This window comes from Microcaecilia unicolor, chromosome 4 (genome assembly GCF_901765095.1).
Source record: "Microcaecilia unicolor chromosome 4, aMicUni1.1, whole genome shotgun sequence".
Taxonomy (NCBI): domain Eukaryota; kingdom Metazoa; phylum Chordata; class Amphibia; order Gymnophiona; family Siphonopidae; genus Microcaecilia; species Microcaecilia unicolor.
This window is the reverse complement of record NC_044034.1, coordinates 250,625,238-250,652,376: the sequence shown is the minus strand read 5'-3', so window position 1 is coordinate 250,652,376 and position 27,139 is coordinate 250,625,238. Positions and strand designations below refer to the sequence as shown.

Below are 27,139 nucleotides of genomic sequence, written 5' to 3'. Positions count from 1 at the left end.
CTCTGTCCCTCTGCCCCCCATTCAGCATAACCCATCTCTTTCTCATTGCCTCCTATCCATCAACCTATCTCTTGCTTTCTGTCTCTCTTTCCCCATACAGTCTTGCTTAGTCTCTCTCTGTTTCTTGTCCCCTATCTAGCAGTGCCCCATTTCTCTCCCTTCCTAACCTATCCAGCATGGCCAAGTCTCTCTCTCTCTCTCTCTCCCCCTTTCTCCCCTGTCCCCCACTCAGAATTATGCCCTCTCTCCCTTACCATCTTGCTGCCTTCCTTTACCACTGCTGCTGGGACAGATGCTTTATCAGCTTTGCAGCATCTATCCCAGCAGCAGTGGTAAGGGAATGAGGGAAAGGCTGAGGTTGGGGCTGGGGAGGTTTAGCCTTCCCAAGCCTCTTATGTGGCGCACCTATAACATTAGTCTAATCAGGATGTTACTGCACTTATTAACATCTCTAGCCCATATACAGCCTCTGAGACAGGGGCGTATCTGAGGTTCGGTGGTAGGGGGGGCAGGGGCTAGAGTGAGGGGGCACATTATAACCCCCCCTACCGCCGCCTCCGCCCGCCGCCATCGTCAACCCTCCCCCCCTACCGCCGTTAACCTTCTCCCGCCTACCACCAACCCTTTCCCCGCCTACCGCCGTCACCTACCCCGAGGTCCGCTCCTGCCGGCTTTTTAAACTATTACTTCAGCTGGCGGGGGACCCCAACCCCCGCCAGCCCAGCCGAGGTCTTCTTTAACTTCTTCATCCTCGTGCTGTTAAAGCTGCATGATGCATCCTTCCAGTTGGACGGAGTTTGACGTCGCAGCACGTTGACGTCCGTACAACTAGCCCATATACAGCCTCTGAGACAGGGGCGTATCTGAGGTTCGGCGGTAGGGGGGGCAGGGGCTAGAGTGAGGGGCACATTATAACCCCCCCTACCGCCGCCTCCGCCCGCCGCCATCGTCAACCCTCCCCCCCTACCGCCGTTAACCCTCTCCCGCCTACCACCAACCCTTTCCCCGCCTACCGCCGTCACCTACCCCGAGGTCCGCTCCTGCCGGCTTTTTAAACTATTACTTCAGCTGGCGGGGGACCCCAACCCCCGTCAGCCCAGCCGAGGTCTTCTTTAACTTCTTCATCCTCGTGCTGTTAAAGCTGCATGATGCATCCTTCCAGTTGGACGGAGTTTGACGTCGCAGCACGTTGACGTCCGTACAACGTGCTGCGACGTCAAACTCAGTCCAACTGGAAGGATGCATCATGCAGCTTTAACAGCACGAAGATGAAGAAGTTAAAGAAGACCTCTGCTGGACTGGTGGGGGTTGGGGTCCCCCGCCAGCTGAAGTAATAGTTTAAAAAGCCAACAGGAACGGACCTCGGGGTAGGTGACGGCGGTAGGCAAGGAAAGGGTTGGTGGTAGGCGGGGGAGAGTTAACGGCGGTAGGGGGGTCCAGGGCGAAATCTGCGGAGGCACAGGCCCCTGTGGCCCCACGCAGATACGCCCCTGCTCTGATACAACTTCGATGTATTTCTAATGGTTCTGCAGTTAGCTATCCCAGCCTATATGTATGATCCCCTCCATAGACTACCTGTCCAAACCCTTTAAAACCCCCAGTGAATGTTTACCTATGGCTTCAAAATTAGATACCTCATAGCAATAATATTACTCTCGAGTCAGCTTTCTAAACTCTCTGACAATACCTTAATTTTTTAATCCCAAACTCTAACAGCATTCAAGTTCCTATCTCATTTCAGAGTCTGATATCTAAGGCCAGTTATTTCACCTTTGAATTTCTCTCCTGAACTCTTCTTGTGGTTTTGCAATTCTGCCTCATCTGGGCTTTGCTCTTTCCTTGCCTCTCTTTCTCCCTTCTCTACAAACAGTATGGGCTTTTTCTTTTGTTCATCATCATAATGCTTACCTTGCCCTGTGCTCTGAGCCCTTGCTGCTTTCTTACATTTCTAGTCTGCCCATCTCCAATGTGAGCTTATACCTGTCAGTTCATAGTTCTCATTGACTACATTGCCCAGCATTCCCATAAGGTCACTTTTTTTTCAGAACTCTTCTATGATCTCTGGAGCTTCCTCTAGCACCTAAATGAAGTATAACCAGTAGCACACTGACCATTGTGTAACAATAGATTTATTCCTGTTATACACTATTAACACCTTCAAATGCCTGTGTAAGAAAGAAAGCTTTTAACTTCTTCTTGAACACAGTAAGAAGGGATTCAGAGCTTAATGACTCAGGAAGAGATTTCTGTAAGATATAACTAGAAATAGCAAAAAACCAAGCATGAGTCTCCATCGGGCATAACAACTATAGTCCTACATAGTGGTTAGAGCGGTGGACTTTGGTCCTGGGGAACTGGGTTCGATTCCCACTGCAGGCACACGCAGCTCCTTGTGACTCTGGGCAAGTCACTTAACCCTCCATTGCCCCAGGTACAAATAAGTACCTAAGCCGCATTGAGCCTGCCATGAGCAGGAAAGCGCGGGGTACAAATTTTAAAAAAACATGAGTTGGCTGGTAAATCTTCAATACTGAGTTGAGACATAAAGGTGCTTTATGAATTAAAGTTAAGTTCTTAAACTTTATACATCAAAACAATGTGAGCCAGTGAAATGAGCATAAACTAGGGGTAATATAGTCTACTGTAGGGGTATTTCCCTGTGTGTCTCACCTTGCTGGTCTTGCTTGGCCTGTATAATCCTATGACATCAAGATGGAGTCTGCAACCTTATGACCTGCACATCAGTGATTTAGCTAATTCAGCTTTCTTGAAAATCACTAGCAGTCATGTAACACCAAGGACATGCTGTGCTGTGGGCAACCAGCCCCCCTTTATCTCCCTGAGAAGCTGAGAGGGAGTGAGACATGGCTCCAGCAAGCCAGGTGAGAAGCAGAACATGCATACCACAATGTAAAAACTTGAAAGTCAAGAACAACGGTCGCTTCTTGCTATGCAGTGAGCTGAGGAGGATCCAGATTGGTCCCGTCTGGTCACCTGTGCATCAGTGACTCAGAAAAGCGGAACAGAAGGAAGTGAGCCGTTCAGAATCCTTGGAAGAAGCTGGAAAGAAGACTAGAGACCTGACGTGGTCCACAACCGGATGAACTGTGTATCTGGAGGAAGTATCGTGGGTTCAGCTGTACCAGCACGGAGTGACCTGTGCCCCCTGTTTGCTACAGAGTACCTGTCCTATCTCAGAGACTAAGACTCGCTGTGAAAATCAGCTTGAGTCTAGAGAAGTATCCTGTGCCAACTCCCGAGAGACTGCCTGAGAGACAGCTTGGTGAGAGATACAGTGATTTATTTCCTATTAGTCTGGGTTTAGGGAGTGGTGATTATCTGAGCATAAGGCTGGTTTATAGTCATAACCGTGGTCAGGAGATAAGCTGCTAATAACTGTACTACCTCGTAACATAGTTGTAGTATTACCATTCAGTTGTGTGATTTATCTAGTAACCAGTAAGGAATTAGTGTGTAGTTGTGACAATATATTTTGTAAGAGTTATTTTTATATTGCATATCAGCTAATGCAGAGTTTCTATTTTGTATACTTTCCTTTATATATCTATAATAAAATCTAATATATATTCCAGCTGGGTTTTGCAGTTCTGTTCATATCAGAAGTATTGGCTTGGTGCCAATCCAAGGTTCTACCCCTTCCCTAGACAGAAAACAGAGTATTTGGCTTGCAAATAATTCTGTGGGGAACCTTGGGCACAGATGACGCTGGTGGGAGATTTCTCCAATAAGTATCACCTGTGATTACCTTACACTACTCACCTTGATCTTGTTAAAAACCAAGCAGCAGCATTTTAAACTATTTGTAAAAATGTCAAAGTGATAACAGGTTTATCAAGATAGATTGCGCTGCTGTAATCTAAACCTAAAAGTAGAAGGGCTTGTAGAACAGTATAAAAATCATCAGTTAACCAAAAAGGCTTCACTCTCCATAACAAATGCAACTTACAGAAGGCAACCTTCATAACATGTTTCACCTGCCAGCAAAACTGTCTCCCTGAGCCCACACCTCCCCCACCCTCTGATCCCCATGCCCTCGGGACTTACCAGGGGTCAGCACTGGTGGCAGTGGGGCCCTGGTCAGCTGCAATTCCCCTTTGTTGCCACCCAGATTGGCACCATCATCAAAACTGATGCAAATGACCTCTAGGAATAGTCTTGCAGTACTACCACTAAGGATCATCCTTCCATGTAGCCACCATTCACAGCTACACTTATTGACTCCTTTCAAGATACCCTAATGGTGGCTGTGCTATCAGCATTCCTGACAACTAGTGCATGATGACAACCCCTGCACCAGCTGTCACTGCCAGCCACTCCTCTGCTCACTGGTGTCACACTCAGATCCCACCCTCTTCCGCATTAAGCAGCTAACACGGGGATTTTACCGTAGTAGCAGTCTTTTAATGCAGCAGACAGTAGCACATGTCTGTGCTACTGTTTACCACGAGGTAAATGCCACATTAGCTGCTTAGCACAGTTTAGCAAAAGGGTCTTTTTATTAATTAAAGTGCAATATGATAAGAAAATCAGGACAAGAACATAGTTTTGAAATCACATAGTCCTGTGTCTTGTCTGATTTGATGGTGCTAGATATTAGGATTCTACATTAGGAATGATCCTAAAAACTTACCTTTCTTCATCAAACTCCTCATCAAATAGGATGTTTTCTCTCATGGATGCATTAAAAATCCAAGCTTGTTGAGCAACATAAGCAAAATTGCCTCTGACAGACAGCGTCCCATTCAGTAGGGTCATCTATATAAAATTTAACAAACATTTCGACACTGCAGTAAACAAGCATTATTATATTATGGTTTATCACACTATCTTCACAAACTGCATGATCAATTGTTCTTAAATGAAGACATAGAAGCAATGTATTTACCTGTAGAAAGTGTTCTCTGTGGACAGCAAGATATATAAGTCCTTACAAATGGGTTACATCATTCAAAGGAGCCTGCACAGAGAAACCTCTTCAGCTTAGTGTTTCTTAAAAGCTTTTAGAAGTATTCTATCCTGTATGAATGCAGTTTCTTGCATGTTACTATTGTGTCAAACCTCCTCAGTCTCTAACAAAGCTCACATAGAAAACTCCTCCTCTGGGAGGTGGGTGGATATGTGAGGACTTTTACTCTGCTGTCTGCACCCTTTGTACATGTGTGGCCAAGGAATAATAGTGTTCTTAGGAATGAAATTCATATATGTGCACAGAGCCATCCTTTTGTTGAGAAGCTTGGCTTAGGTGAATCAGTTACTAGAGTTTGAAGCTCAAAACTCTATGTGCTAAAGTTATCACCACCAAAATTAAGAATTCCCAGGTCAGGTACTTCAAGCTCACAAGAATCCAGCAGCTCAAAGGGAGTTTTCTTCACCTGTATTAAAACAATGTTAAGGTCCCAAGACTCAGGGTGTGGCTTGACAGAAGGCTTCAAAAGAGGCAAGCCTCATATAAAGCAAACAACTAAAGGCTGTACAGAGATGGGTTCACCTTCTACATGGTGATGATAAATGCCACTTGCGCTAAGGGAAACCCTAATGAAGTTGGTTTTCAAACCTGATTCATATAGATGCAGGAGGAGGACAAAAGGATGTTCAAAAACACCATCAGGCAGGTTCAGAATGGCTGTTTATCAACATCAAGGCAGTGAGAGAAAGACACCAGATGCTGAGATGCAACAGCATTCCTTGAGCTTGTGTGATTAGCATTTGGGGAATACCCCAATTTGATGGGTTTTCTTAGGCAATGATCCAGAAGGACAGCAAACCACACTGTTCTCATCCAAGAGGGAGCTATGAGAATCATGGTTCCCTGGTCCTGTCTCAGTTTCAGGAAATCCGTTGTTATGAGCACATACAGAAGAACCTCCCTCTAATCTAGGAGGAAGGCATCTAAGGCCAGTTTGCTGAGTGACCTGTTCTAGAGCAGAAATAAAGTATTTGTCTGCTCCAAGAGAAATACTGTGGGTGTGCTTCACTCATGAAAGATGATCTGAGCCACTCCTATCCAGAGACCACGTGAGTGGTAGGCATATTTGACACAGTTTACCTATCAGAACCCTGTCCTTCTCTACCAGGTAAGTAGCCTTGAGAGACATGAAAGAGGGCCCAGTTCCACATTCTGACAATTTCCTTTTTTTGTTGCTTTTAATTAACATTCCAAAATAGCAACCAATCAAGACATACATAAGTAAATCCACATTTCCAAAACAGACCAAAGAAAATACTCACAAATCAAGACCACATTAATAGAAAGAGGATATTTAAAACAAAAATTTTTAAAATAAAAATAAAGTATTAAAAATATACAGCCCTGATTTTACTCCTTTCATATTCTCCAAGAGAACCCCTTAAAGAAAGCAGAATAATTTCTTTCTGTCGCTTAGAAACTTTTAAGCTGTGAAGGATTTTAAAAAAAGAATTAGGGGCCCTTTTATTAAGCTGTGTTAGGTACTAAAGCACGCCTAATGCAGCTTAAAAGGGCTTACCGTAGGAGGCACTCAGGGGTGTTGCAAAAATTTTATTTGTGTGCGCACACCATTGACAAAATAATTTTTTAATTTTTTCCATGGAGGGGGCGTATAGACGGTGGAGAGTGGGCACTTCTACGCTTATCAGTTAGCGCATCTACTTTACCACGTGCTGATTAGTGCAGGAGTAGTGCTTGAGCCCTCAAAGATTGGTATGAAAGGGGAGGTGCTACTGTTGGGAGATTTCAAATTGTCTGACGTGGATTGGAATGTCTCGTCTGCAGAATCTGAAAGAAGTAGGGAGATTGTGGATGCCTGTCAAAGTGCCTTGCTCAGACAAATGGTGACGGAACCCACGAGGGAAGGGTCGATGCTGGATCTAGTGCTCACTAATGGAGGTAGTGTTTCCGATATCCGGGTGTGTGCTCACCTATGTAATAGTGATCATCACACCATATGGTTTGATATAAGGGCGAAGGCGGAGTGCGGACGCACAAAACTCAAAGTACTGGATTTCAGATGTACTGATTTTGATAAAGTGGGGGAATACCTGAAGAAGGAGCTGTTGGCGTGGGAAGGTGCAGGAGATGTGGAAAAACAGTGGTCCAAGCTAAAGGATGCTCTAAATATGGCGACTGATCTTTTTGTGAGGAAAGTAAACAAAAACAAGAGAAGCAGGAAGCCTATATGGTTCTCCAAACAAATAGCTGAAAAAAATAAGAGCAAAAGAGGCTTTGTTCAAGAAATACAAAAGAACGCGATGAGAGGATCACGGAAAAGGTTATCGGATTAAACTCAAAGAAATGAAGAGGGAAATACGGCTAGCGAAAGCGAGAGCGAAAGAAAAAATGGCTAAAGATGTAAAGAGAGGTGACAAGACCTTTTTCAGATATATTGGAGAAAGGAGAAGAGATAGGAATGGAATTGTGAGACTGAAAGATAATGAGAATGGCTATGTGGAGAGTGATGAAGATAAAGCGAACGTGCTAAACAATTATTTCTCTTCGGTGTTCATGGAGGAAATTCCTGGAGAAGGACTGCGGTTGGCTGCCAAGGGAACATCTGGGAATGGAGTGGATACTGCTCTGTTTACGGAAGAAAGAGTTTATAAACAGCTTGAGAATCTGAAGGTGGACAAAACTATGGGGCTGGATGGGATACATCCCAGGATACTGAAGGAGCTCAGAGAGATCCTGGCGGGACCTCTTAAAGATCTATTTAATAGATCTTTACAGACGGGAGAGGTTCCGCGGGATAAGAGACGAGCGGATGTGGTCCCTCTTCACAAAAGTGGAGACAGGGAAGAAGTGGGAAACTACAGACCGGTGGTGGCAAATGGAATCCGCTTTGAGGATAGGAAGGTGAACAGTGGAGTTCCTCAGGGGTCGGTGCTGGGGCCTATTCTGTTTAATATATTTGTGGGAGATATTGCTGAAGGGTTGGAAAGAAAGGTTTGCCTTTTTGCAGATGATACAAAAATAGCCAATAGAGTGGATACCCTGGAGGGAGTAGAAACGATGAGAAGTGATCTCCGAACCTTAGAAGAATGATCAAGGGTCTGGCAGTTAAAATTTAATAGTCCAAATACTAGGTATCCTAAGTAGATCGGTTTCTATTATCATAATGTGAGCAATGTGTGTATATGCTTCTCAATTCTTTGGGTCACAGTAACACACCAAAAAAACTGAGCACAAAATTATCTATTTAAATAGTGGTTATTTTTTATTTTCATTATTTTTTACATTTTTTGAGTTTGCACAAATTTATATATTTTTAAGTATATTGTTTTGAATTATGGTTTCTGAATATATTTATCAGTTAAAATTTAATGCCAAGAAGTGTAGAGTGATGCACTTGGGGTGCAAAAACCCAAAAGAGAGATACCGGATAGGAGGGGAGAGATTAGTAAGCTCGACTCAGGAGAGAGACCTTGGGGTGTTGGTGTCTGAGGATCTAAAGGTGAAGAAGCAATGTGACAAGGTGACGGCCGTGGCCAGAAAGATGCTAGGCTGCGTAGAGAGGAGTATAACCAGCAGAAGAAAGGAGGTGTTGATGCCCCTCTACAAGTCGTTGGTGAGGCCCCATTTGGAGTATTGTGTTCAGTTTTGAAGGCCGTATCTTGCTAAAGATGTAAAAAGACTGGAAGTGGTGCAAAGAAAAGCTACAAAAATGGTATGGGATTTGCGTTGCAAACTGTATGAGGAGAGACTTGCTGACCTGAACATGTATACCTTGGAGGAAAGGAGAAACAGGGGTGACGTGATACAGACGTTCAAATATTTGAAAGGTATTAATCCGCAAATTAACCTTTTTCGGAGACGGGAAGGCGGTAGAACTAGAGGACATGAATTGAGGTTGAAAGGGGGCAGACTCAGGAGTAATGTCAGGAAGTATTTTTTCACGGAGAGGGTGGTGGATATGTGGAATGCCCTCCCGCGGGAGGTGGTGGAGATGAAAACGGTAATGGAATTCAAACATGCGGTGGGATAAATGTAAAAAAAATCCTTGTTAGAAGGAATGGTTCCGTGGAATCTTAGCGGAGATTGGGTGGCAACACCAATAACTGGGAAACAAAATGGGAGCTGGGCAGACTTCTACGGTCTATGCCCTGATTGAGACTGAATAGATAGGGATCGGCTTGAGTGTAAAATTTAAGGGGCTTCGACGTTAGCTTCAGAACTTAGTACAACAACAGTGCTGGGCAGACTTCTACGGTCTGTGCCCTGAGAAAGGCAAGGACAAATCAAACTCGGGTATACATATAAAGTATCACATACCGTGTAAAATGAGTTTAACTTGTTGGACAAACTGGATGGACTGTACAGGTCTTTACCTGCCGTCATTTACTATGTTACTATGTTACCACCTACAAAATGGTTGATGGTAAGTGCTCACACACTCATTTTTGTCAATGGCTGCTTGCTAATGGCAAGATTAGCGCATGGACATTAATTGAGAAAATAGATAATCAGACATTTTCCGGCTGCGGGAAAAATGTCAGCATGCATGGAAAACCTGCATAAGGGTGCACTAAGGCCAATTTTTCCGGCAGCTTGGTAAAAGGACCCCTTAGAATCTCTTTTTTTTACTTTATTTTTATTGGAGTTTTTTTTTTTTTACTTACTTTTAAACTTTTGCTAGACTACTGAAAATGTGTTCTAACAATGTTATGTACAATAGCATTCATCTGTAACAGGGGGACCCCTTAGAATCTTAAAACTTTATTAAGCATTTACAAGAGAACTTAAAGTAACCCCCAGAGTTAATTTCCCTGCTCTTCTGTTATGATTCTGCCGGTCTGGCAGGGGAGTGGTGTGGACGTCATTCCTGATTGGCTGTCAGGGTTTGAGTGACGTCAGTGGGTAGTACTTAAGCCTACATGCTCCTGCTTCCCCTGCTTTGGCGTTACGTTTCTTAGTGACTAAAGCCTTTGCAGTTCTCTGTCAGAACGTTGTTCTGAGCTCTAGTTTTGTATCTGTGTTCCCTGTTTAGGGTTTCTGTTACTTTCCCTTTGTTTGGGATATCTCGTGGCAGTGTGTGTGTGTGTGTATGTGTGTGCATTCAGCTTGCTGTTTAGTTTCCTTTGTCTAGGTTTGTTACTGTCAGCGTGTGTGTGAGTAATTATTCACTGGCCTCCAGCTGCTTGCAGTTCTCTGTGGGAGGCCAGCTACTTTGTTTACTCAGTGGGGGCGTTGCCCCGTTCTGCCTACTTGGCAGGCTGCTGGTCTCCGGGCCTTCCCTCAGGTTGTTTGTTTATTCAGTTATCTTCCTCCTTCCTGTATTAGTTTTCCTGTGCTGCGCTAGTCCCCTGGGGGGGATGTGGCACCCCGTGCTGGTTCCTTTGGTGTCCTTCCTTGTAGTCTGGGGGATGGATTCTGTCTTGGGTCTGTGGAGCCTCCGTGGTTGGTTTTTCCTGCGCCCTGTGGCTGGTGTTCAGTGCGCGGCTGGCACCTTGTGTCCCGTGGGGGCTCCTGTGTTTCTTTCTCCCCTCCCTGGGTATGTATCGGTTCCAGTTCGGCCGTGAGGCCCGCTTGAATGCCTCTTTCCCTTTTTTCCTGAGGTGCTGCGCGTGGGTAGGCTAGGGGTATAGGATAGCTGGGGTGTGTAGGGGTGGGACGGTCTCCCCTAGGCCTTGGCCTCTGCTATCAGCGGGCCTCGGCCTGGGTTCAAGGGCTCATAACCAATCCAACAGATTACATCTTCAAATGAAAAAAAAAACATCTTCCTCTGTAATCTGAAGCTTCTGCCCACAAAATTAGGGCCTTTTGTTATATAGGTCCTTTTTAAGGAACTGTTTACCTACTAATATTTGAAGTTCTTTTATCTATTTTGGCTTTCAAAAAGCTCTGAAAACTTGGATTTTTGAGCATCCTTTTTATGAATCATAAATTTGGTTGAAAAATTTTTTTTTTCTGTACTAACTAGTTTTATGGTAAATCTTCATTTTCATATTTGTTATTATTTTGGTATTGAAAATTGTTAAGTTGGATTGAATACTGGTTTTTATTGTGAACTGCTTTTAAACCTTGTGGTACCAAGTGGCGAGAGGAGCGGGAATTCCAGTAACCTAGCCTTCTAGCCTCTATATATAGAGTCAACCTTCCTGTTGACGAACTGCAGAGAGAGGGGGGTCTCCCACATTTCATCTGTATTAGCTTCAGGATTCTGTGCACGGGGACTTTCACAGCCTCCTTTGGGGAATCAAACTGGAGGATGTCCAATGCCACTGTCCTGGGCTCATCTTCTATTTTCAACTAAAATGGAACAGACTTGGCCATCTCCTATATAAAATCAAAGACAGAGTTAAAAAAATAAAATAAAATCAAAGACCGAGCTCCTCAGGGGGAGATTTCCTCCTCTCATTTGATGGGGAGGGATCTGAGGGAAGACCAAACAACCCCTTCTCCAAGACCACCTCTGGTGCTTCCTCTGATGTCCAGGAGCTCTCACAATCCACATCATAAAAGTCCTCCCTTGGAGATGTCTGAGTCTCTGCCTGCCTCAAATGACTGATCTTGCAGCCAGGCCTGGGCCTGTAGTGTCAAGGTACCAGGTTCTTCAGTGCATCAAGGATGATTCCTCCCCAAAGAGCTGGAGATCAACATCAGCGCAGTGTGCACAGACCCCAATGTCCTTCAAGGCCATGGTGACAATGCACTACCTACAGGCATAGCATAGGTCTCAAGGATGGGCTGTACAGCCTTCATTCTCAGCATCGATGCCCTTGAATTCAATGGGGATATCTTGAAAACCCTGACTGGCTAAATGTGCCCTGAGGACTGGGTTGAAAACCTCTGGTCTATGGGCTTGAGTCTGCTCTAGTTAGAAGGATAAGGCTCACTTGCAGTCTAAAGTATGCAGTGCAGTTTCGCCAGAATGGGCATGAGGTTTGGGGGAAAATTTTGGTAAAACAATTGTCTGATTAAGATGGAACTCCAACACTACCTAAGGAAGGAACTTAGGGTGTGTGCGGAGAACTACTCAATTGTGATGAAATTTAGTATACGGTGGATGAGCTACCAGGGCATGGAGCTCACTGACCCTGCGAGCTGAAGTAACCACCTCCAGAAACACAACTTTCCAGGTCAAAAACTTCAGATGACAGGTATTCAGAGGCTCAAAAGGAGCTTTCATAAGCTTGGTGAGGACTATGTTGAGGTCCCATGACACAGTAGGAGGTTTGGTAGGGGGCTTTGTTAGAAACAAACCTTTCATGAAGTGAACAATTGAAGGCTGTATAGAGATGGACTCGCCTCCCACACGGTGATGATAAGTGCCAATTGCACTGAGATGAACCCTTACAGAGTTGGTTTTCAGGTGCAGGAGGTACTACAGCAGTTTTTGTATTCTGCAAGAAAAGGGATCTAAGGACTTACCCTCATACCAGACGACATATCTTAGTGGAATTTTTTCTGGAAGCCAGCAAGATATAGAAGACACCCTCAGTTAATCCCAGGGGTTTGAATTCCACACTCTCAACATCCAAGTCATGAGGGCCAGAGATTGATGTTTGGGATGCGGAAGGGAACCCTCGTTCTGCATGACGAAAGTTAGAAAACAATCTAATCTCCACAGATCTTCAGAGGAGAACTCCAGAAGAAGAGGGAACCAGATCTGCCACGCTAGTAAGCAGCGATCAGAATCATGGTTCCCTGGTCTTGCCTGAGTTTCAGTAAAGTCTCCTCTATGAGAGATATAGGAGGATACGCACAAAGTCCTTGTCCCCAATGCAGGAGAAAGGCATTCGATGCTAGTCTGCCATGTCACTTGAGCCTGGAGCAGAACTGAGGGACTTTGTTGTTCAGATAAGTGGCAAAAAGATATACCGAAGGGGTGCCCTACTCTCGGAAAATCTTCTGGATTATGCCCATGTTTAGAGACCATTCATGTGGTTGCAATATCCTATTCAGTCTGTCTGCCAGGCAGTTGTTCTTGCCAGGAAGATAAATGGCATACCTTCAATCAGAGCTCACTGCCACATGCCGACCACTTCCTGACACAAGAACCCATATACCCCTGCTTGTTGACATAGAACATTGCAACCTGGTTGTCTATTTGAATGAGAGCAATTTGGTTCTGGAGCTGATCTCTGAAAGCTTTTATAGCATTCCCAATTGCCCGGAGCTTGAGGAGATTGATGTGGAACTGAACTTCCTGAGTGGATCACTGGTCCTGAGTGTGAAGCCCATCTACATGAGCTCCCCAACCCTGATTGGATCCATCCGTTGTCAATACCTTTTGAGGTGGTGGAATTTGGAATGGAAGTCCCAGGGTCAAATTGGACTGGATTGTCCACTACAGAAGGGCATGATCCAGCTCTGGGAGAATGCAAATGACATTCATTAGGTTCCCCATTGCCTGAGACCACTGGAAAGCTAAGGTCCACTGGGCTGCTCTCAAGTGGAGATGTGCCATGGGAATAGAAGTAAAACCCGGTGTGGCTCAATCTGTCCTCCTTTTGCTGGAGCCATATGGCGACCCTACATCATGGGAGTGACATGCACTGTTGAGGCCATGTGGTCCATCAATCTCAACATTTGCCGGGTTGAAACCTGCTGGCTGCTGTGGACCAGCGAGGTGAGTGTTACTAAGGTATCCGCTCTCGCCTGAGGAAGGAAGGCCCAAACCTGCATTGTATTGAGCAGGGCTCCTATGTATTCCACAGCAAACTAGATGTAGGAGGGATTTAAGGTACTTGATGACAAACCCCAGTAGCTTCAGGAGCTGAATATGAACTCCATGGCTCCTTCCTGAGATGTGCTCTTCACCAGCCAATCGTCTAAGTATGGAAACACATACACCCCCAATCTGTGAAGATGTGCTGCAACTACCACCAGACACTTGTTAAAAACTCTGGGGGCAGATGCCAGGCCAAATGGCAGAACGCAATACTGGAAGTGTTGTTTCCTCCATGCAAAATCTGCAACACTTCCTGAGACTTAGAAGTATCAAAATTTGGGTATAGGTGTCCTTTAAGTCCATAGAGCATAGCTAATCCTTTTCCTGAATTAGAGGGTGCCAGGAAAATCACCCTTAACTTTTCCTTGATCTAGGATAGGCCAGAATCCCCCCATTATTTTTATCATAAGGGGGTACCTGGAATAGAATCCCTTCCCTTCGTCCCCTGGTGGCACGGGTTTGACTGATTGGGCCTATAGAAGGGTGGAGATTTCCTCTACAAATACCTGCTTGTGCTGAGAGCTGATGAAAGATGCTCTTGGTTGGCAATTTGGAGGTCACTGAAGCCAATTTAGTGTGTACCTGAAACAGACTATTTTAAGAACCCACTGGTCAGAAGTTACAAAGGGCCATCTGTGTTGGTAAAATGTGAGCCTCCCTCCAACCAGTAAGCTGTCCGGGACGGATACTCTTTGAGTGGCTATAAGCTGATGGAGCCAATCAAAAGCATGTGCCCGGGTAAGGACAGGGCTGGTGAGGCATGGGATGCTGGGCCTGAGTCACCTAAGCAGAGCGGGTGAGAGGCAGGAACCTACACCTTTGAGAGTAGTAGGTTAGCCACCTGGGCCTACTAGAAAATTTTGTTGAAGATGCAGATGAAGGATGTTGAGACAGTATGTGGATGGTATCCATATGTTTTTTAATGAGGTCAGTGACCTCTTCCACTATCTCTCCAAATAAATTGTCCCCTCGGTATGGCACAGCCGCAAATCTCTCTTAAAATCACTGGTTCAAGGTCAGAGACATGCAACCAGGAAAAAGTCTGCACATCCCCACACCCATGCCAGAGTGTCTGGATGCCACATCAAAAGTATCATAGGCCCCTCTGGCCAGATAATACCTACACTCCATCAGCTTGTTGGCCAGCTGGTGAAGCTTCGTGGCCTGCTCTGAAGGGAGAGTCTGCCAGACTCAGTGGATTGTTCACTAAAGACTCTAAGTAAAGGCATGTATAGAGCTGGTAGGATTGGATGCAGGAAATGAGCATCGAGGCCTGAAAAATCTTTCTCTCAAACAAATCCAAGGTTCTGGCCTCTCGTCCCGGGGCACTGAGTCATTAGACCAAGAACCCTTGGTCCATTTGAGAGCAGATTCAACCACCATGGAGTGGTGAGGCAGCTGTGCCCTCTCGAATCTGTGAACCTTTTGGATATCCACCTTTCTGGGTGCAACCTGCATTGTGAGAGGAGATTCCCAGTTTTTCAACAGTGTGTCCTTAAGGATATGGTGCAATGTCAGAGTGACCTTTTCTTTAGGAGGAGACTTATAGCCCAGGACAGACAACATTTCCGCCATATGCTCCTCCTTTGTCTCCAACTTAAATGGGACAGCCGTAGCCATCTCCCTCACAAAACTAGTGAAAGAGAGCACCTATGGGTGGAGATTTTCATCTCTCATGAGAAGGAGAGAGATCAGATAGTATACCATATGACTCCTCCTCTGAGAAGTAGTGTGGATCCTCATCTGGCTCCCAAAAGCAGGCCCAATCAGACTCATTAAACACAATACTATGCTTACCAGCATCATTTAACCATTAATATTTCAAGAACCCACCCGAATACTAGAGCAAACATTACCCAAATCCATCCCTCCACCCTACCCCTATAAATATCTCCTCCCTCCCCTATCCCTATGAACCAATGTTTCCCTACCATCCCCTCACCCGTCCCCTGTCCCTGCTTACATTGCTGGCTATTACCCTCACTAGCCAACCCAAACCTCAGAGGAAGATCACCACTGTTGAAAAGCAGGAATTATATACCACATTACCCTCCCCTCCCCCAACACATCCACACACCACTCATACAACCTTCCAACCCCCTTAAAAAACACACATTCTCCTGCCCCAATTCAAAATTGTAGCAGAATATCAAATAGCCCAGACTGGAACAAAATCACATGTCCATCACAACACTTTTCTGAGATGCTCTTGAATGCATGGAAGATACTCTGTCATTTACTCAAATCTGTAGAAGAATTTGTAGAAGCAGGTCTTATATTATCAGTATGGGCTGGAAAATTATTACAGCCCAACTCTTCAGTACTTTCCAAGCTTCCATGCTGGTTTGCACCTTCTTAGATTTCCCAGCCACTCTAATCAAAAGTGCAAACTGGAACAACCGTTTATATAGATAATTAGCCGATTGCAAGTATTGAGTCACTGAAGCCAGTTCCTTTCTCTTTTGTAGAGTGGTTCTTGCCAAATCTTGATAAATAGTGAGCTTACAGTTATCCTAAATGAGTTCTTTTATGGGCACGAGCTTTCCTCAGAATGTCCTTTTTGACTGAAGAATTATGAAAGCAGACAATAATATCCTGAGGAGACAACTTTTTAAGTTGCCCTAAACTCTGATGAACCCTGTCCAACTTGATCTCAAGAGGATCTGAGGATTTACTATGTGCTCATCCAATTGTAACAAGAAGGAACAAATATTGATGACAATTTTTTTTTGTACTTTTATTAGAAATATAAGCCAATACACCAACAAGAAGTCCACATATGACAACTTAACATGTGATATCGAAAAACACATCGCTATAAAGCTGTTAAACATAGTCAACCTCAACGTAAACCCCAACACCCCCCCCCCCCCCCCGCCATTATGGAAGTCCAAGAGCGGGATCCGGACAGGAGAACCAGGTCACATAAGTGTCCCAAATTTTCTGGTAAGGTATAAGATGGCCAGTTCGCTTAGCTGTCAAATTAGACATCAGATGAAGACGATCTAACTTGCGGAGCACGACCCTCAAACCCGGTACTGAACTCTGCCGCCACACTGCTGCCAGAACCAGTTTGCTAGCTACAAAAACAAATGTAGCCAAATGATGAATGTGCGGATTGACGCCTCTTGACTTAACATGTAGAAGGCAGTGTTCCATTTTCAGAGGGTAGGAAAGCTTGGTGATACTATGTACCAAACGTAACACATCAGTCCAATATTTCTGAGCCTTGGGGCAAGTCCACCAGATATGGCACATATCCCCCACCCCATCACATTGGCGCCAGCATAAAGCAGACACCGAGGGAAACATCTTATGTAATCTGCTTGGGGTATAGTACCAATTATACAAAATCTTGTACCCATTCTCCATTAAGGCACTAGAAATAGAAACTTTAAGCAGGGATTTAAAAACCTTTTCCCACTGTGAGAACTCATAAGACACACCCATAACTTGCTCCCATTTGGCTAAGTAGTAAAGGACCAGCCTACTATGTGATAATAAAGCTCTATATATTCAAGACACTCCTCCTCTACCTCCCCCACTTCTCATTGCTCGCTCTAAAAGAGTTTCATTGATATTCAAATCCACTCTAGCTTTTCGCCAAATGAAATCCCTCACCTGATGGTATTGGAAGGAGTGAGAGGTTGAAATCCCATATTCCTCTTGAAGATGTTGAAAGGAAACCACCTCACCCTCCTCCCAGATCTGCCCCAATTCACACAGACCTAGTGTTTCCCACCTCTGAAACCCCCCTGTCTCAGTCTCCGGAACAAATTGTGGTGCAAAGCGGATAAACATATATCGAAAATATTGGCGATTCGGGAAAAAACGGCGTCGCACCGCTCTCCAAATCAACAGGGGCTTTTGCAACAACGGGAGTAAATTTTTAAGGAGCCTATCTAATTGATGGTCTGGCAGCCATGGGACAGCAGCTAATGGAAAAGAGTCCAACCAAGTTTGCTCAATACATGCCCAAAGTTTACCCGACTTATGCATCCAAGCTGCTAAGATGCAAAGGTGGGCCGCTTGATAATATGCCCAAAACCAGGGAACTCCCATCCCCCCTTGCTCGCGTGGCTGATACATTACCACCTTACGAACCCGGGGGGGGGGGGGTCTCCTCCTCCAAATAAAGGAGAAGACTCGGTGCTGCAACCCCCGAAAGAACTTATCTGGCATTGAAATAGGGAGTGCCATAAACAAGTACAAAAGTTTAGGCAGCAAAATCATTTTAACCGCCGCAATGCAGCCTAGCCAAGAGATTGTGAGGCCCTCCCAATGCTCAAGTTCCAAAAAAAGTTCTTTAAGTTTCCCTGGAAAATTAGCTGTATGAAGGTCTGCAAACTTTTTAGTTAGTGTGACCCCTAGATATTTGATACCCACTGGGGCCCACTTAAAGGGGTAATCCCTCTTCAACCGGGTCACCTGGCCTTCGGGAATTGATACATTAAGGGCTTTCGATTTACCCAGATTAATTTTGAACCCGGACAATGTACCATAGTCTCGAAGGACAGAGGTCAAAGCTGGGAAAGATACCGTCGGGGCAGAGAGAGTAAGCAGGAGATCATCGGCAAACAAAAGCAATTTAGTTTCAAATCCCCCTCGCCGAATACCTTGAATCTCCGGATGAGTGCGAATACATTCCGCCAACAGCTCGATCGCAAGGGCAAAAAGAAGAGGCGAGAGAGCACACCCCTGCCTCGTGCCCCGGAATAAAGAAAACGGAGACGATCTCCCACCATTGACATGAATGGAAGCGCATGGAGCTCTATAGATCAGGTGTAACCAGCTCAAAAAAGGGCCCTCAATTCCAAACCACCGCAGGACCGCAAACATATATGGCCAATGTACGCGGTCGAACACCTTCTCCGCGTCTAGTGACAACAGGCAAAGAGGCGTACAAGTTGTTTCAGCATGATACATAAGATGTAAGGCACGACGTATATTATCAGAAGTTTGACGGCCATGAATGAAACCAGCCTGGTCTTCATGAATCAATTGAGATAGGTGTTGCTGCAAACGATTGGCCAAAATCTTAGTAAAAAGTTTACAATCCACTCCTAACAGGGAGATCGGGCGATAAGAACCACATAACTGTGGATCCCTTTCTGGCTTAAGGATAATTGTGATAGTCGCCAGGTTCCAGGACAATGGAATATCCTGTCCCTCAGTAAAAGAGCGAAAGACCCTCAAAAGCACCGGGGCCAGCAACCCCCCAAAAATCTTGGAAAACTTGTTAGTGAAGCCATCTGGCCCCGGTGCCTTTGCCGGCAACAAAGTACGTATGGCCCAAAGAATCTCATCTACCTCAACAGGCCGAGAGAGTTGATGTTGCACTCCCCCTTCAAGTCGGGGTAATTGAAGATGGTCCAAGAAACCCGATATATCTACATCAGAGGGAGCAATGTCAGAAGAATAAAGCTGCTCGTAAAACTTTTGAAAGAGTTGTTGCATGCATAAAGGATCAGACGTCACTGCTCCAGCCTCATCCCTCAGACACAGAATATGGTTGCGGGTAGATTGCTGTCTAAGTTTATGAGCCAAAAGTCTACTGGCCTTGTTGCCAAACTCAAAGTGAGTCTGACGGGCATGCTGGCCCTTAACTCTCCTCACATGCGCCCCCAATGCAATAAGATGACCCCGGAGCACCGCCTTTAAGCCATCCCAGAGAATTTCTGGTGAGACTTCCCCATTGCCATTAAAATGAAGATAATCTTTAATATGTTGTTCGATTTGAAATATGTGGGACATATCTGTAAGCAAAGAATCATCCAGCTGCCACTCCGGGGCCTTTCTTGGGGGACCTATCAAGCTAATTTGCAACCACACCGGGCTATGATCTGACCATGTTCGTGTCTCAATCCTGACATCACAAGTACCAAAAGAATAACCCCTCTCTCCCAACCACAAGTCAATACGTGAAAAAGAATTGTGAACAGGGGAAAAGTAAGTATATTCTCTGCGGGTGGGGTTAGCCTGACGCCAAAGATCTATCAGCTGCCACCTCTCTAAAAAGGCCCGAAACACCTCCCGATCCCGCTACGCATACTGTATTCCCCGGGTGGAATTGTCTAGACTAGGGTCAATCGTCAAGTTGAAATCTCCACCCACCAATAGAGAACCATCTTTATGTTGGAGCAACACCTGATCTAACCGCTCAAAAAATGCCTTGTGGTCAGAGTTAGGCCCATATATATTTAATAATGTATACCTCTGGCCACCCAACATTAAAACTATTAAGATATACCGCCCCCCTCTATCCCGGATGACCTTGTCAATCTGCCATGGCCGAGACTCAGCAAATAGGATCGCTACCCCTTTAGATTTTGTGCCCTCGCTATTAGAAGCAAAATATTGCTGTGGAAATTTACGATGTCTACATAGTGACTCATGAACCGTCTTCAAATGAGTCTCTTGAATCATAGCTATATCAATCTTTAAGCGGAGCAGCTCCCTAAATAGAAGCTGGCCATAGGCGCCCGGTATAAGAGGCTTGGGGAGGCTAAGCCTCCCCAGCCCCAACCATGACTTCTGACTACCTTCCTCCCGTTGCTAACGCTGACTGCCACTACTGCCGGTTTAGACTCAGAGGAGTAAAAGAGAAGAGAGCCGCGGGGTCGCACTTTCCTGTATTCACGCATCTGATGTGACGACTTTGCCAGCCTTGCCCTCTCCCCAACGTCATTTCCTCTCCCGGCGACTGAGAAGAACAGCAGAGTCGGAGGTCGCGCCTATGCAGGATGCCTGTTCCGTGGCTAGTTCCGAAATGCAGCAGCCTGAGCCACTTAAGTTCCGACTGGTAGAGTGAAGGGGAAGAGGAAATACAATCAGAGAGAGAGAGAGAGAGACAGGGGAGAGACTGGATGGAAAGATAGCGAGAGCGAGAGAGAAAACGCTGAATGGAAGGGGGAGGGAGTGGGAGATGTTGGATGGAGGGAAGAAAGAGAGAAACAATGGATGAAAGATGTGACAGAGGGGAGAAGCTAAAAGGAGGGGAGAGAGGGGACATGCTGGTTGAAAGGGGGAGACAAAGAGGATATGTTGGATGGAAGGGGGAGAGAGGGGACATGCTGGATGGGAGATGGGAGAGGTGGGAAAAGCTGGATGTAAGTAGAGATAGAGAAGGGGAGAAGCTGGATGGAGGAGAGAGAGGGGACATGCTGGATGGAAGGGGAGGAGTGGGGACATGCTAGATGGAAGGGGGAGACAGAAAAAGGGAGATACTCGGAAGAGGGAGAGAGGAGACACATTGGTTGGAATGGGAGAGTGGGGGGCCTGGATGAATGGGGAGAGGGGGATATGCTAGATGGAAGGGGGAAAAAGGAAATGCTGGTTGGAAGGGGAGAGAATAGAGTTAAATGAGACCGGGAAATAAAAGGAAAGGAAAAGATGGAAAGCTCTAGGTAGATTCAGTAAAAAGAGGAAAATTGAAGACTATAGTAAGAATGAATGAAAAATGGAAAAAAATAAATGGAAGAAAGCTGAGAAGAAAATATCAATGTTGGAGATGGATGTAGTGGAGGATGTGAAGAAGACAAGAGAAGAGAGAAAAAGGACGAATGGACAAGAAACCCTTGATAGAGGAAAGCAGCATGCAGAAATTGCGACCAACAATTAGAAAAATTAAACGGCCAGACAACAAAGGTAGAAAAAATGTATTTTTAATTTAGGATAAAGTAGTGTGGTAGTAATGTTATTCTACTCTTATAAACATAAAACAAAAAATGGAAAATAAGATGATACCATTTATTGGACTAACCTAATACTTTTTTTTTTTTAGTAGTTTTTGGAGATCGAAGCCTCCTTCGTCAGGTCACAACAGTATACCATAACAGCAGCATATTGTCCTGATCTGAGGAAGGAAGTTTTGGCCTCTGAAAGCTAGTTGAAAAATGTATTACGTTAGTCCAATAAAAAGATATTGCCTTATTTCCATTTTTTGCTTTATTTTTGTTAATTTGTAATGTGATTGGAATATGTCATATTTTAACATTTACATCTGCTATCTTTACATTTGGCATATATTTTAGTGTTGCATTGGAGAGTCTAGTTTCTTGGGGTTCGGTTTAATTTCAGAAGTTCTTAAAATCATATTAGTGTATTTTTAAGAATATGGGTTGAAGAAAATTGAAATACTTTACATTTGACTATACATCTGAGGTATGCCTAGTTATATTGCTCTAATCCATAAGTATTTGTATTTTTATCTACATATTTCTATTTTTAGTTCTATACCTGGTGAGGGTCTATCTGTGTTCTGTGTGTGTGAACACCTAGGTATTCTGTTAACATTGAATGTCTATATAGGGCTGATCTGTTCTAATCCGGCTTGTTTAGTTTTCCAGTATTGATGTTCTAGTGCCCACTGCACTGTTTACGCTGCTGCCCTTGCTGTATGACTCCTGGAAGTTAGTGCTATTATGGTATTGTAGAATTGTTCTTTAGGTCCTAAGTGACATTTTTTGTGTTTTATATCACTTTATTATGTGTGGTACTAGTCTTCTGGATGTGATTTTAGATCACGCCTTTCTCAGCAGTAGCTCAAGGAGAGTTACATTCAGATACAATAGGTATTTTCCTGTCCCTGGAGAGCTTACAATCTAAGGGCTACTCCCTACACTAAGGATTTTAACCTTTCCAATCACACTTCATTCAACCACACCTTGGCCCCGCCTTAACCCCACCCACTATTTAGCTCCACCCATTTTAGCCTCCCCAAACAGTTGAGTCACCGACCGCCTATGAAGCTGGCGCTTCATAGAAACATTTAATCCTCTAACATTCAAGAGCCCCAACTTTAGATCACTCATTCAAAAGGAAAAAACCCATACACCAGCCATCCCATTGACCATCCTCCCTCCAAATCCGACCCCAGACCCCCCACCACATTTTCGCTATACCCTGTCCAAGACCTCTCCCCTCCTCCAACCCCTCCCTCCCTCCCACCCCTAACCCGTGCCATCCAGTAAGATCCCTTCCTACAAACAGAAGGGACATGTAATAGAGAAAGTGAATCCCTCTCCTCCCCCCCCCCCCCCCCCCCCCCAGTAACCCAGCAAAAATTTATAAAGCAGCATCAAGGATACCCTAAACATCAAGAAAAAGGCCTGTAACATTAACATTTAAACCGGACACAAACATATAAGCCTACTATAAGGTCAATTGTAGAAGTCACCCCAAAATTGCAATGGACAACCACCAAATAACCCAATAATAAGGTTGCCAATACAGAACTGTTCGCAATGTATGCACCACTGCTCAAGTCAGCTGCGTAGCCGACTTTTGACGCTTCAATCTCTTATTGCCTTTGGTCACTCGCTGCCATTTCGGATGAGCTGAAAGTGAAGCAGAACGTGGCTTGCTAGGCTGCATGGAAGTTATAGCTCTATCCTCTGTAGGTAAAAGCTGACGGGCTTCCTCCACCGACTTTATTTGATGCTGACCACCATACTTGTAGAACACCAGGGCGAAGAGATGTCTCCATCGATATTCAATGCCCAGCTCACGCAGCCGTGCAGTAACCAGTTTCAAATCCGCCCACCTCTTCAGGGTAACAGCAGCCAAATCTTGAAATACTGAAACTGGGTAAGAGTCCCATTTAAAATTATCTAGCTTGCGACTTGCCTGCATCACTCGCTCTCTCAACTTAAAGTCCTGGAAGCAGGCAATTATATCTTTGGGCAGATTATTGCGCGCCCCACCCAATGCCCTGTGTGATCTCACCAAATGGACATATTTGGGTTCAATGGGCAAGCCAGCTTCCGATAATAAGGCGCTCACCACCCGCTGCACCACATCTTCACAATCTGCATATAATGGAGTCTCTGGTAAGCCTCTGAAACGGAGGTTACAGTGCCTGCTGTGATTTTCGAGATCCTCCAGTTTATCAGTCATTTGCTGGATCTCCACATGTACCTCTCCGACCTGGTGGGTAAGGCCTCCAATTGCCTCCTCGTGCTCCTCCACTCGGCCCATTACCTCTTCTAAATGATTTCCCAGATCCCGAATTTCATTGCGTAGGTCTGTTCCCATAGTCGCGAGGTCAGAGCGGTCCGCTTTAAGATCCGACCGCATTTCTTTGATCCAATCTCGCAACTCCATTTGGTTGACCGCCTCAGAATCCCCCCGATCATGTTCTGGAGTAAACAGGTCTTGTGAGGCTGGCCCTGCTCCCGCGCTCGCTGAGTCTACCGCCCCATGTTCTATTGCTGCCATGTGCTTCTCCGTCACGGAGCTGATATAAGCAAACTGGGAGAGATCCGCGGCTTTACTCATGGACCCTGCGCTGCGTCAATATGTTAGGAACGACAAGAAGACAGTTTGCTTCACAATTTTTTTTTGTTACATTTGTACCCCGCACTTTCCCACTCATGACAGGCTCAATGCGGCTTACATGGGGCAATGGAGGGTTAAGTGACTTGCCCAGAGTCACAAGGAGCTGCCTGTGCCTGAAGTGGGAATCAAACTCAGTTCCTCAGTTCCCCAGGACCAAAGTCCACCACCCTAACCACTAGGCCACTCCTCCACTCCTTTAAGATGTGAAATAGGGTATCGCCACACTTTTTTGTTCTGGGAAGCGGGAGCTCTCGCTTCAGACGACCATATTGAACGGTGACGTCACTTCCTCCTTGATGACAATTTTCACACAGTGTTTATATTGCTCCACCTCTAAAATCCCCCTGAACCTGCACGACCAATTCTTGAGGTACTCTAAGAGATCTGAAACCTCTTGTCTCTTGATTCTCCTGCTGAGTTGAGTGTATAGATTGCCAGTATTCCTCTATCTGTTTCACTCTGTTCTCAATTTCATTAATATCTCGTTTGCTCTCTGACAGTGCTTTTTGCACATCAGCCTGCATTTCAGTCTTTAAGACTTTAAACCAGCACACTACCTCTTTTTTTGTAATCTCCTCCTAGTTTATTCCAGAGAGAATGGTGTCATTGTCATCTGGGTCCACCTGCTCTGCTGCCACCTTTGCAAAACCTGCCCCAGCCCTGCTCACTTGAGATTGATGGCCCTCCTCTCCCTCCGATAAGCATTTCAATGTTTCTAATTTCTTCCTCTTTGACATTTCCACACCAAATGCTCAGCACTCTAAATACAACTGTGTGGGGGTACGGAAGGGGGTAAAAAAAAAAGCTCATTTGCAACTGCCCTGACAGAGCTCAACTCTCAGGTGTCCATACCTGAATGATGATGTCACTTCCTCCTCCATCTTCTTTTATGAAACAAGTGTTCCCTTTGGAGGGAAGGATGCTGAGCTTGAAGGAAGAGAATGTGTTAATTTGCCTCATGCTATTTCACCTAAATTATTGCCTTAAACAGTGCTTTTCCCTAAAGACTCTGATACCAGTGATGCTGTTACCATTGCTCCTCAAAATGTTTCTTCAAAAGATATTTGAGAGGTGGTGTCCAGGTACAGTCCATCCTTTGGGAAATGGTGGACCAGGTGTGTACCTTTACAGAAGAAACAACTGTTACTCTTTAACACTCTAGGGGCAAGATGCACTAAACTAAATGAGCCTTTAACAAGCCTTTAACGAACAAGTTTTTAACCCTGGCATGTACTAAAGCCCAATTTCCGACGACGGTAGCAGCAAACGAAAACGGAATGCAGATGAGCAAATTGTGTAGAAACCCTATTGAAATGAGATGCACTAAAGTTTTCCGCTTGCCCTAACGCAGGAAAACTCCAGGAAAGCTAACGAGAGGTCTGTACCTCTCGTTGGGGCTGCCCGGCTTCAAAAACAATGTTAAAAAAAAATTGGGAGGGGGCAAAAACGCTCATCAGGAACGTCCTTTATGGACAGCCTTGCCCCCCCCCACCCGAGGTCGCCGCTGCTCCCTGCTCCCCCTGCATTAAAATCGTGACTTTTTTAGGCAGCCCCAGCCCCCCCTCCCTTCCTTCCTCTCTTTCTGCTTTTTTAGAAAAAACAGCTCCCGCCATCCTCTGCCTCCATGCCCCACCCCCGCCGTCCCACCTGAGGTCGTCGCCGCCGCTCCCCCCTCCACCGGGCCCCCCCCCCCGTCTGAAACCGGGCCTGTGCAGCGCCTCTCACCTCTGTGTGAAGGCACTGCATGGGCAAGAACAGCTGATCACCTCCTCCGAGTCTCCGATGTCCCTCCTTTCTCCTGGGCCCGCCCTCGTCTGACGTAAGTAACCTACGTCAGACGAGGGCGGGCCCAGGAGGAACGAAGGGATGTCGGAGACTCGGAGGAGGCGATCAGCTGTTCTTGCCCGTGCAGCGCCTTCTCACAGAGGTGAGAGGCGCTGCACGGGTCCGGTTTCAGACGGAGGGGGGCCCTGTGGAGGGAGGGAGCGGCGGTGGCGGCGACCTCGGGGGGGCGGTGGGGGTGGGGCATGGGGCGGATGATGGTGGGAGCTGTTTTTTCTATAAAAGCAGAAAGAGAGGAAGGGAGGGAGGGACGGGGGCTGGGGCTGCCTAAAAAAGTCACGATTTTACTGCAGCGGGGAGTGGGGAGCAGTGGCAATCTCGGGTGGGGGGGGGGGGGGGATAGGCCGTCCATAAGGGACGTGTTTGTTTTGGTTGGGGTTTTTTTGACGTTTTTGGCATGCGCAGAGCAGCCAGCATAACGCTTGGCTGCTCTGCGCATGCTTTACGGGCCGATTATCGACGGTTTTAACGAAGGGTTAGAGAATGCAAGTGAGCTGCAACAAGCAGCTCATTTGCATTCCCTATCCTTCGTGCATAGCCATTCCATACCGCAGTGGCGTACCAAGGGGGGGGGGCGGTGGGGCGGTCCGCCCCAGGTGCATGCCGCTGGGGGGGGGTGCCGCGCACCTGTCGGCTCTTCGTTTTCATGCTCCCTTTGCCCCGGAACAGGTTACTTCCTGTTCCGGGGCAGAGGGAGCATGAAAACGAAGAGCCGGCAGGCGCGTGGCACCCCCCCCCTCCAGCGGCGTGCACCCGGGGGGGGGTTCTTTCGCCGGGGGGGGCGTCGCGCTGTTCCGGGGGGGGCGCTGCACCCAGGGGGGCGGGGTGCATCGGCGATCCGCCCCGGGTGTCAGCCCCCCCCTAGGAACGCCACTGCCGTACCGATTCGTTATGGAATTCAGTACGGAACAGCTGTAATGAGGACTTTTGTGCATCTTGCCCTAGGTGTATGGAATTTCTTGAAGGTTGAGTTAAAACTGTGGAAGTTCATGTCTCTTCACTATAATTACTGGGGACTGTAGCCATTAAGGCAGCCTCAGTCTACACACTGATATTGATGCATTGGAATATCTGATAGGATGAATAATGAATAACTTGCTTCATCTGAGATTTTAAGAAAATATTTTGTTGAAGTTTTGAAAATTCCAGTGCAGAACAGATTCCTTTTTCCAAAATTATATTATCTGTTGAATCAGACTTCAGTTCAAGTAGGGGATGAGGCTGGTGAAGATGTGGTCATATCAATGGGTCAGGGAGAGGATTGCCTTTTTGGAAAATTCCCAAGATAATAT

At 45.9% G+C, this 27,139-nt stretch overlaps 1 protein-coding gene across 1 annotated transcript in view; it reads right to left on the bottom strand.

Annotated features, from left to right (window-relative positions):
• The window catches only part of LOC115469687 (multidrug resistance-associated protein 5-like), a 416,281-nt gene that overhangs the window by 248,756 nt on the left and 140,386 nt on the right, over positions 1-27,139 (bottom strand). The window contains 1 exon segment of the mRNA XM_030202474.1: positions 4,652-4,776. Coding sequence (XP_030058334.1) covers positions 4,652-4,776 — 125 coding nt within the window.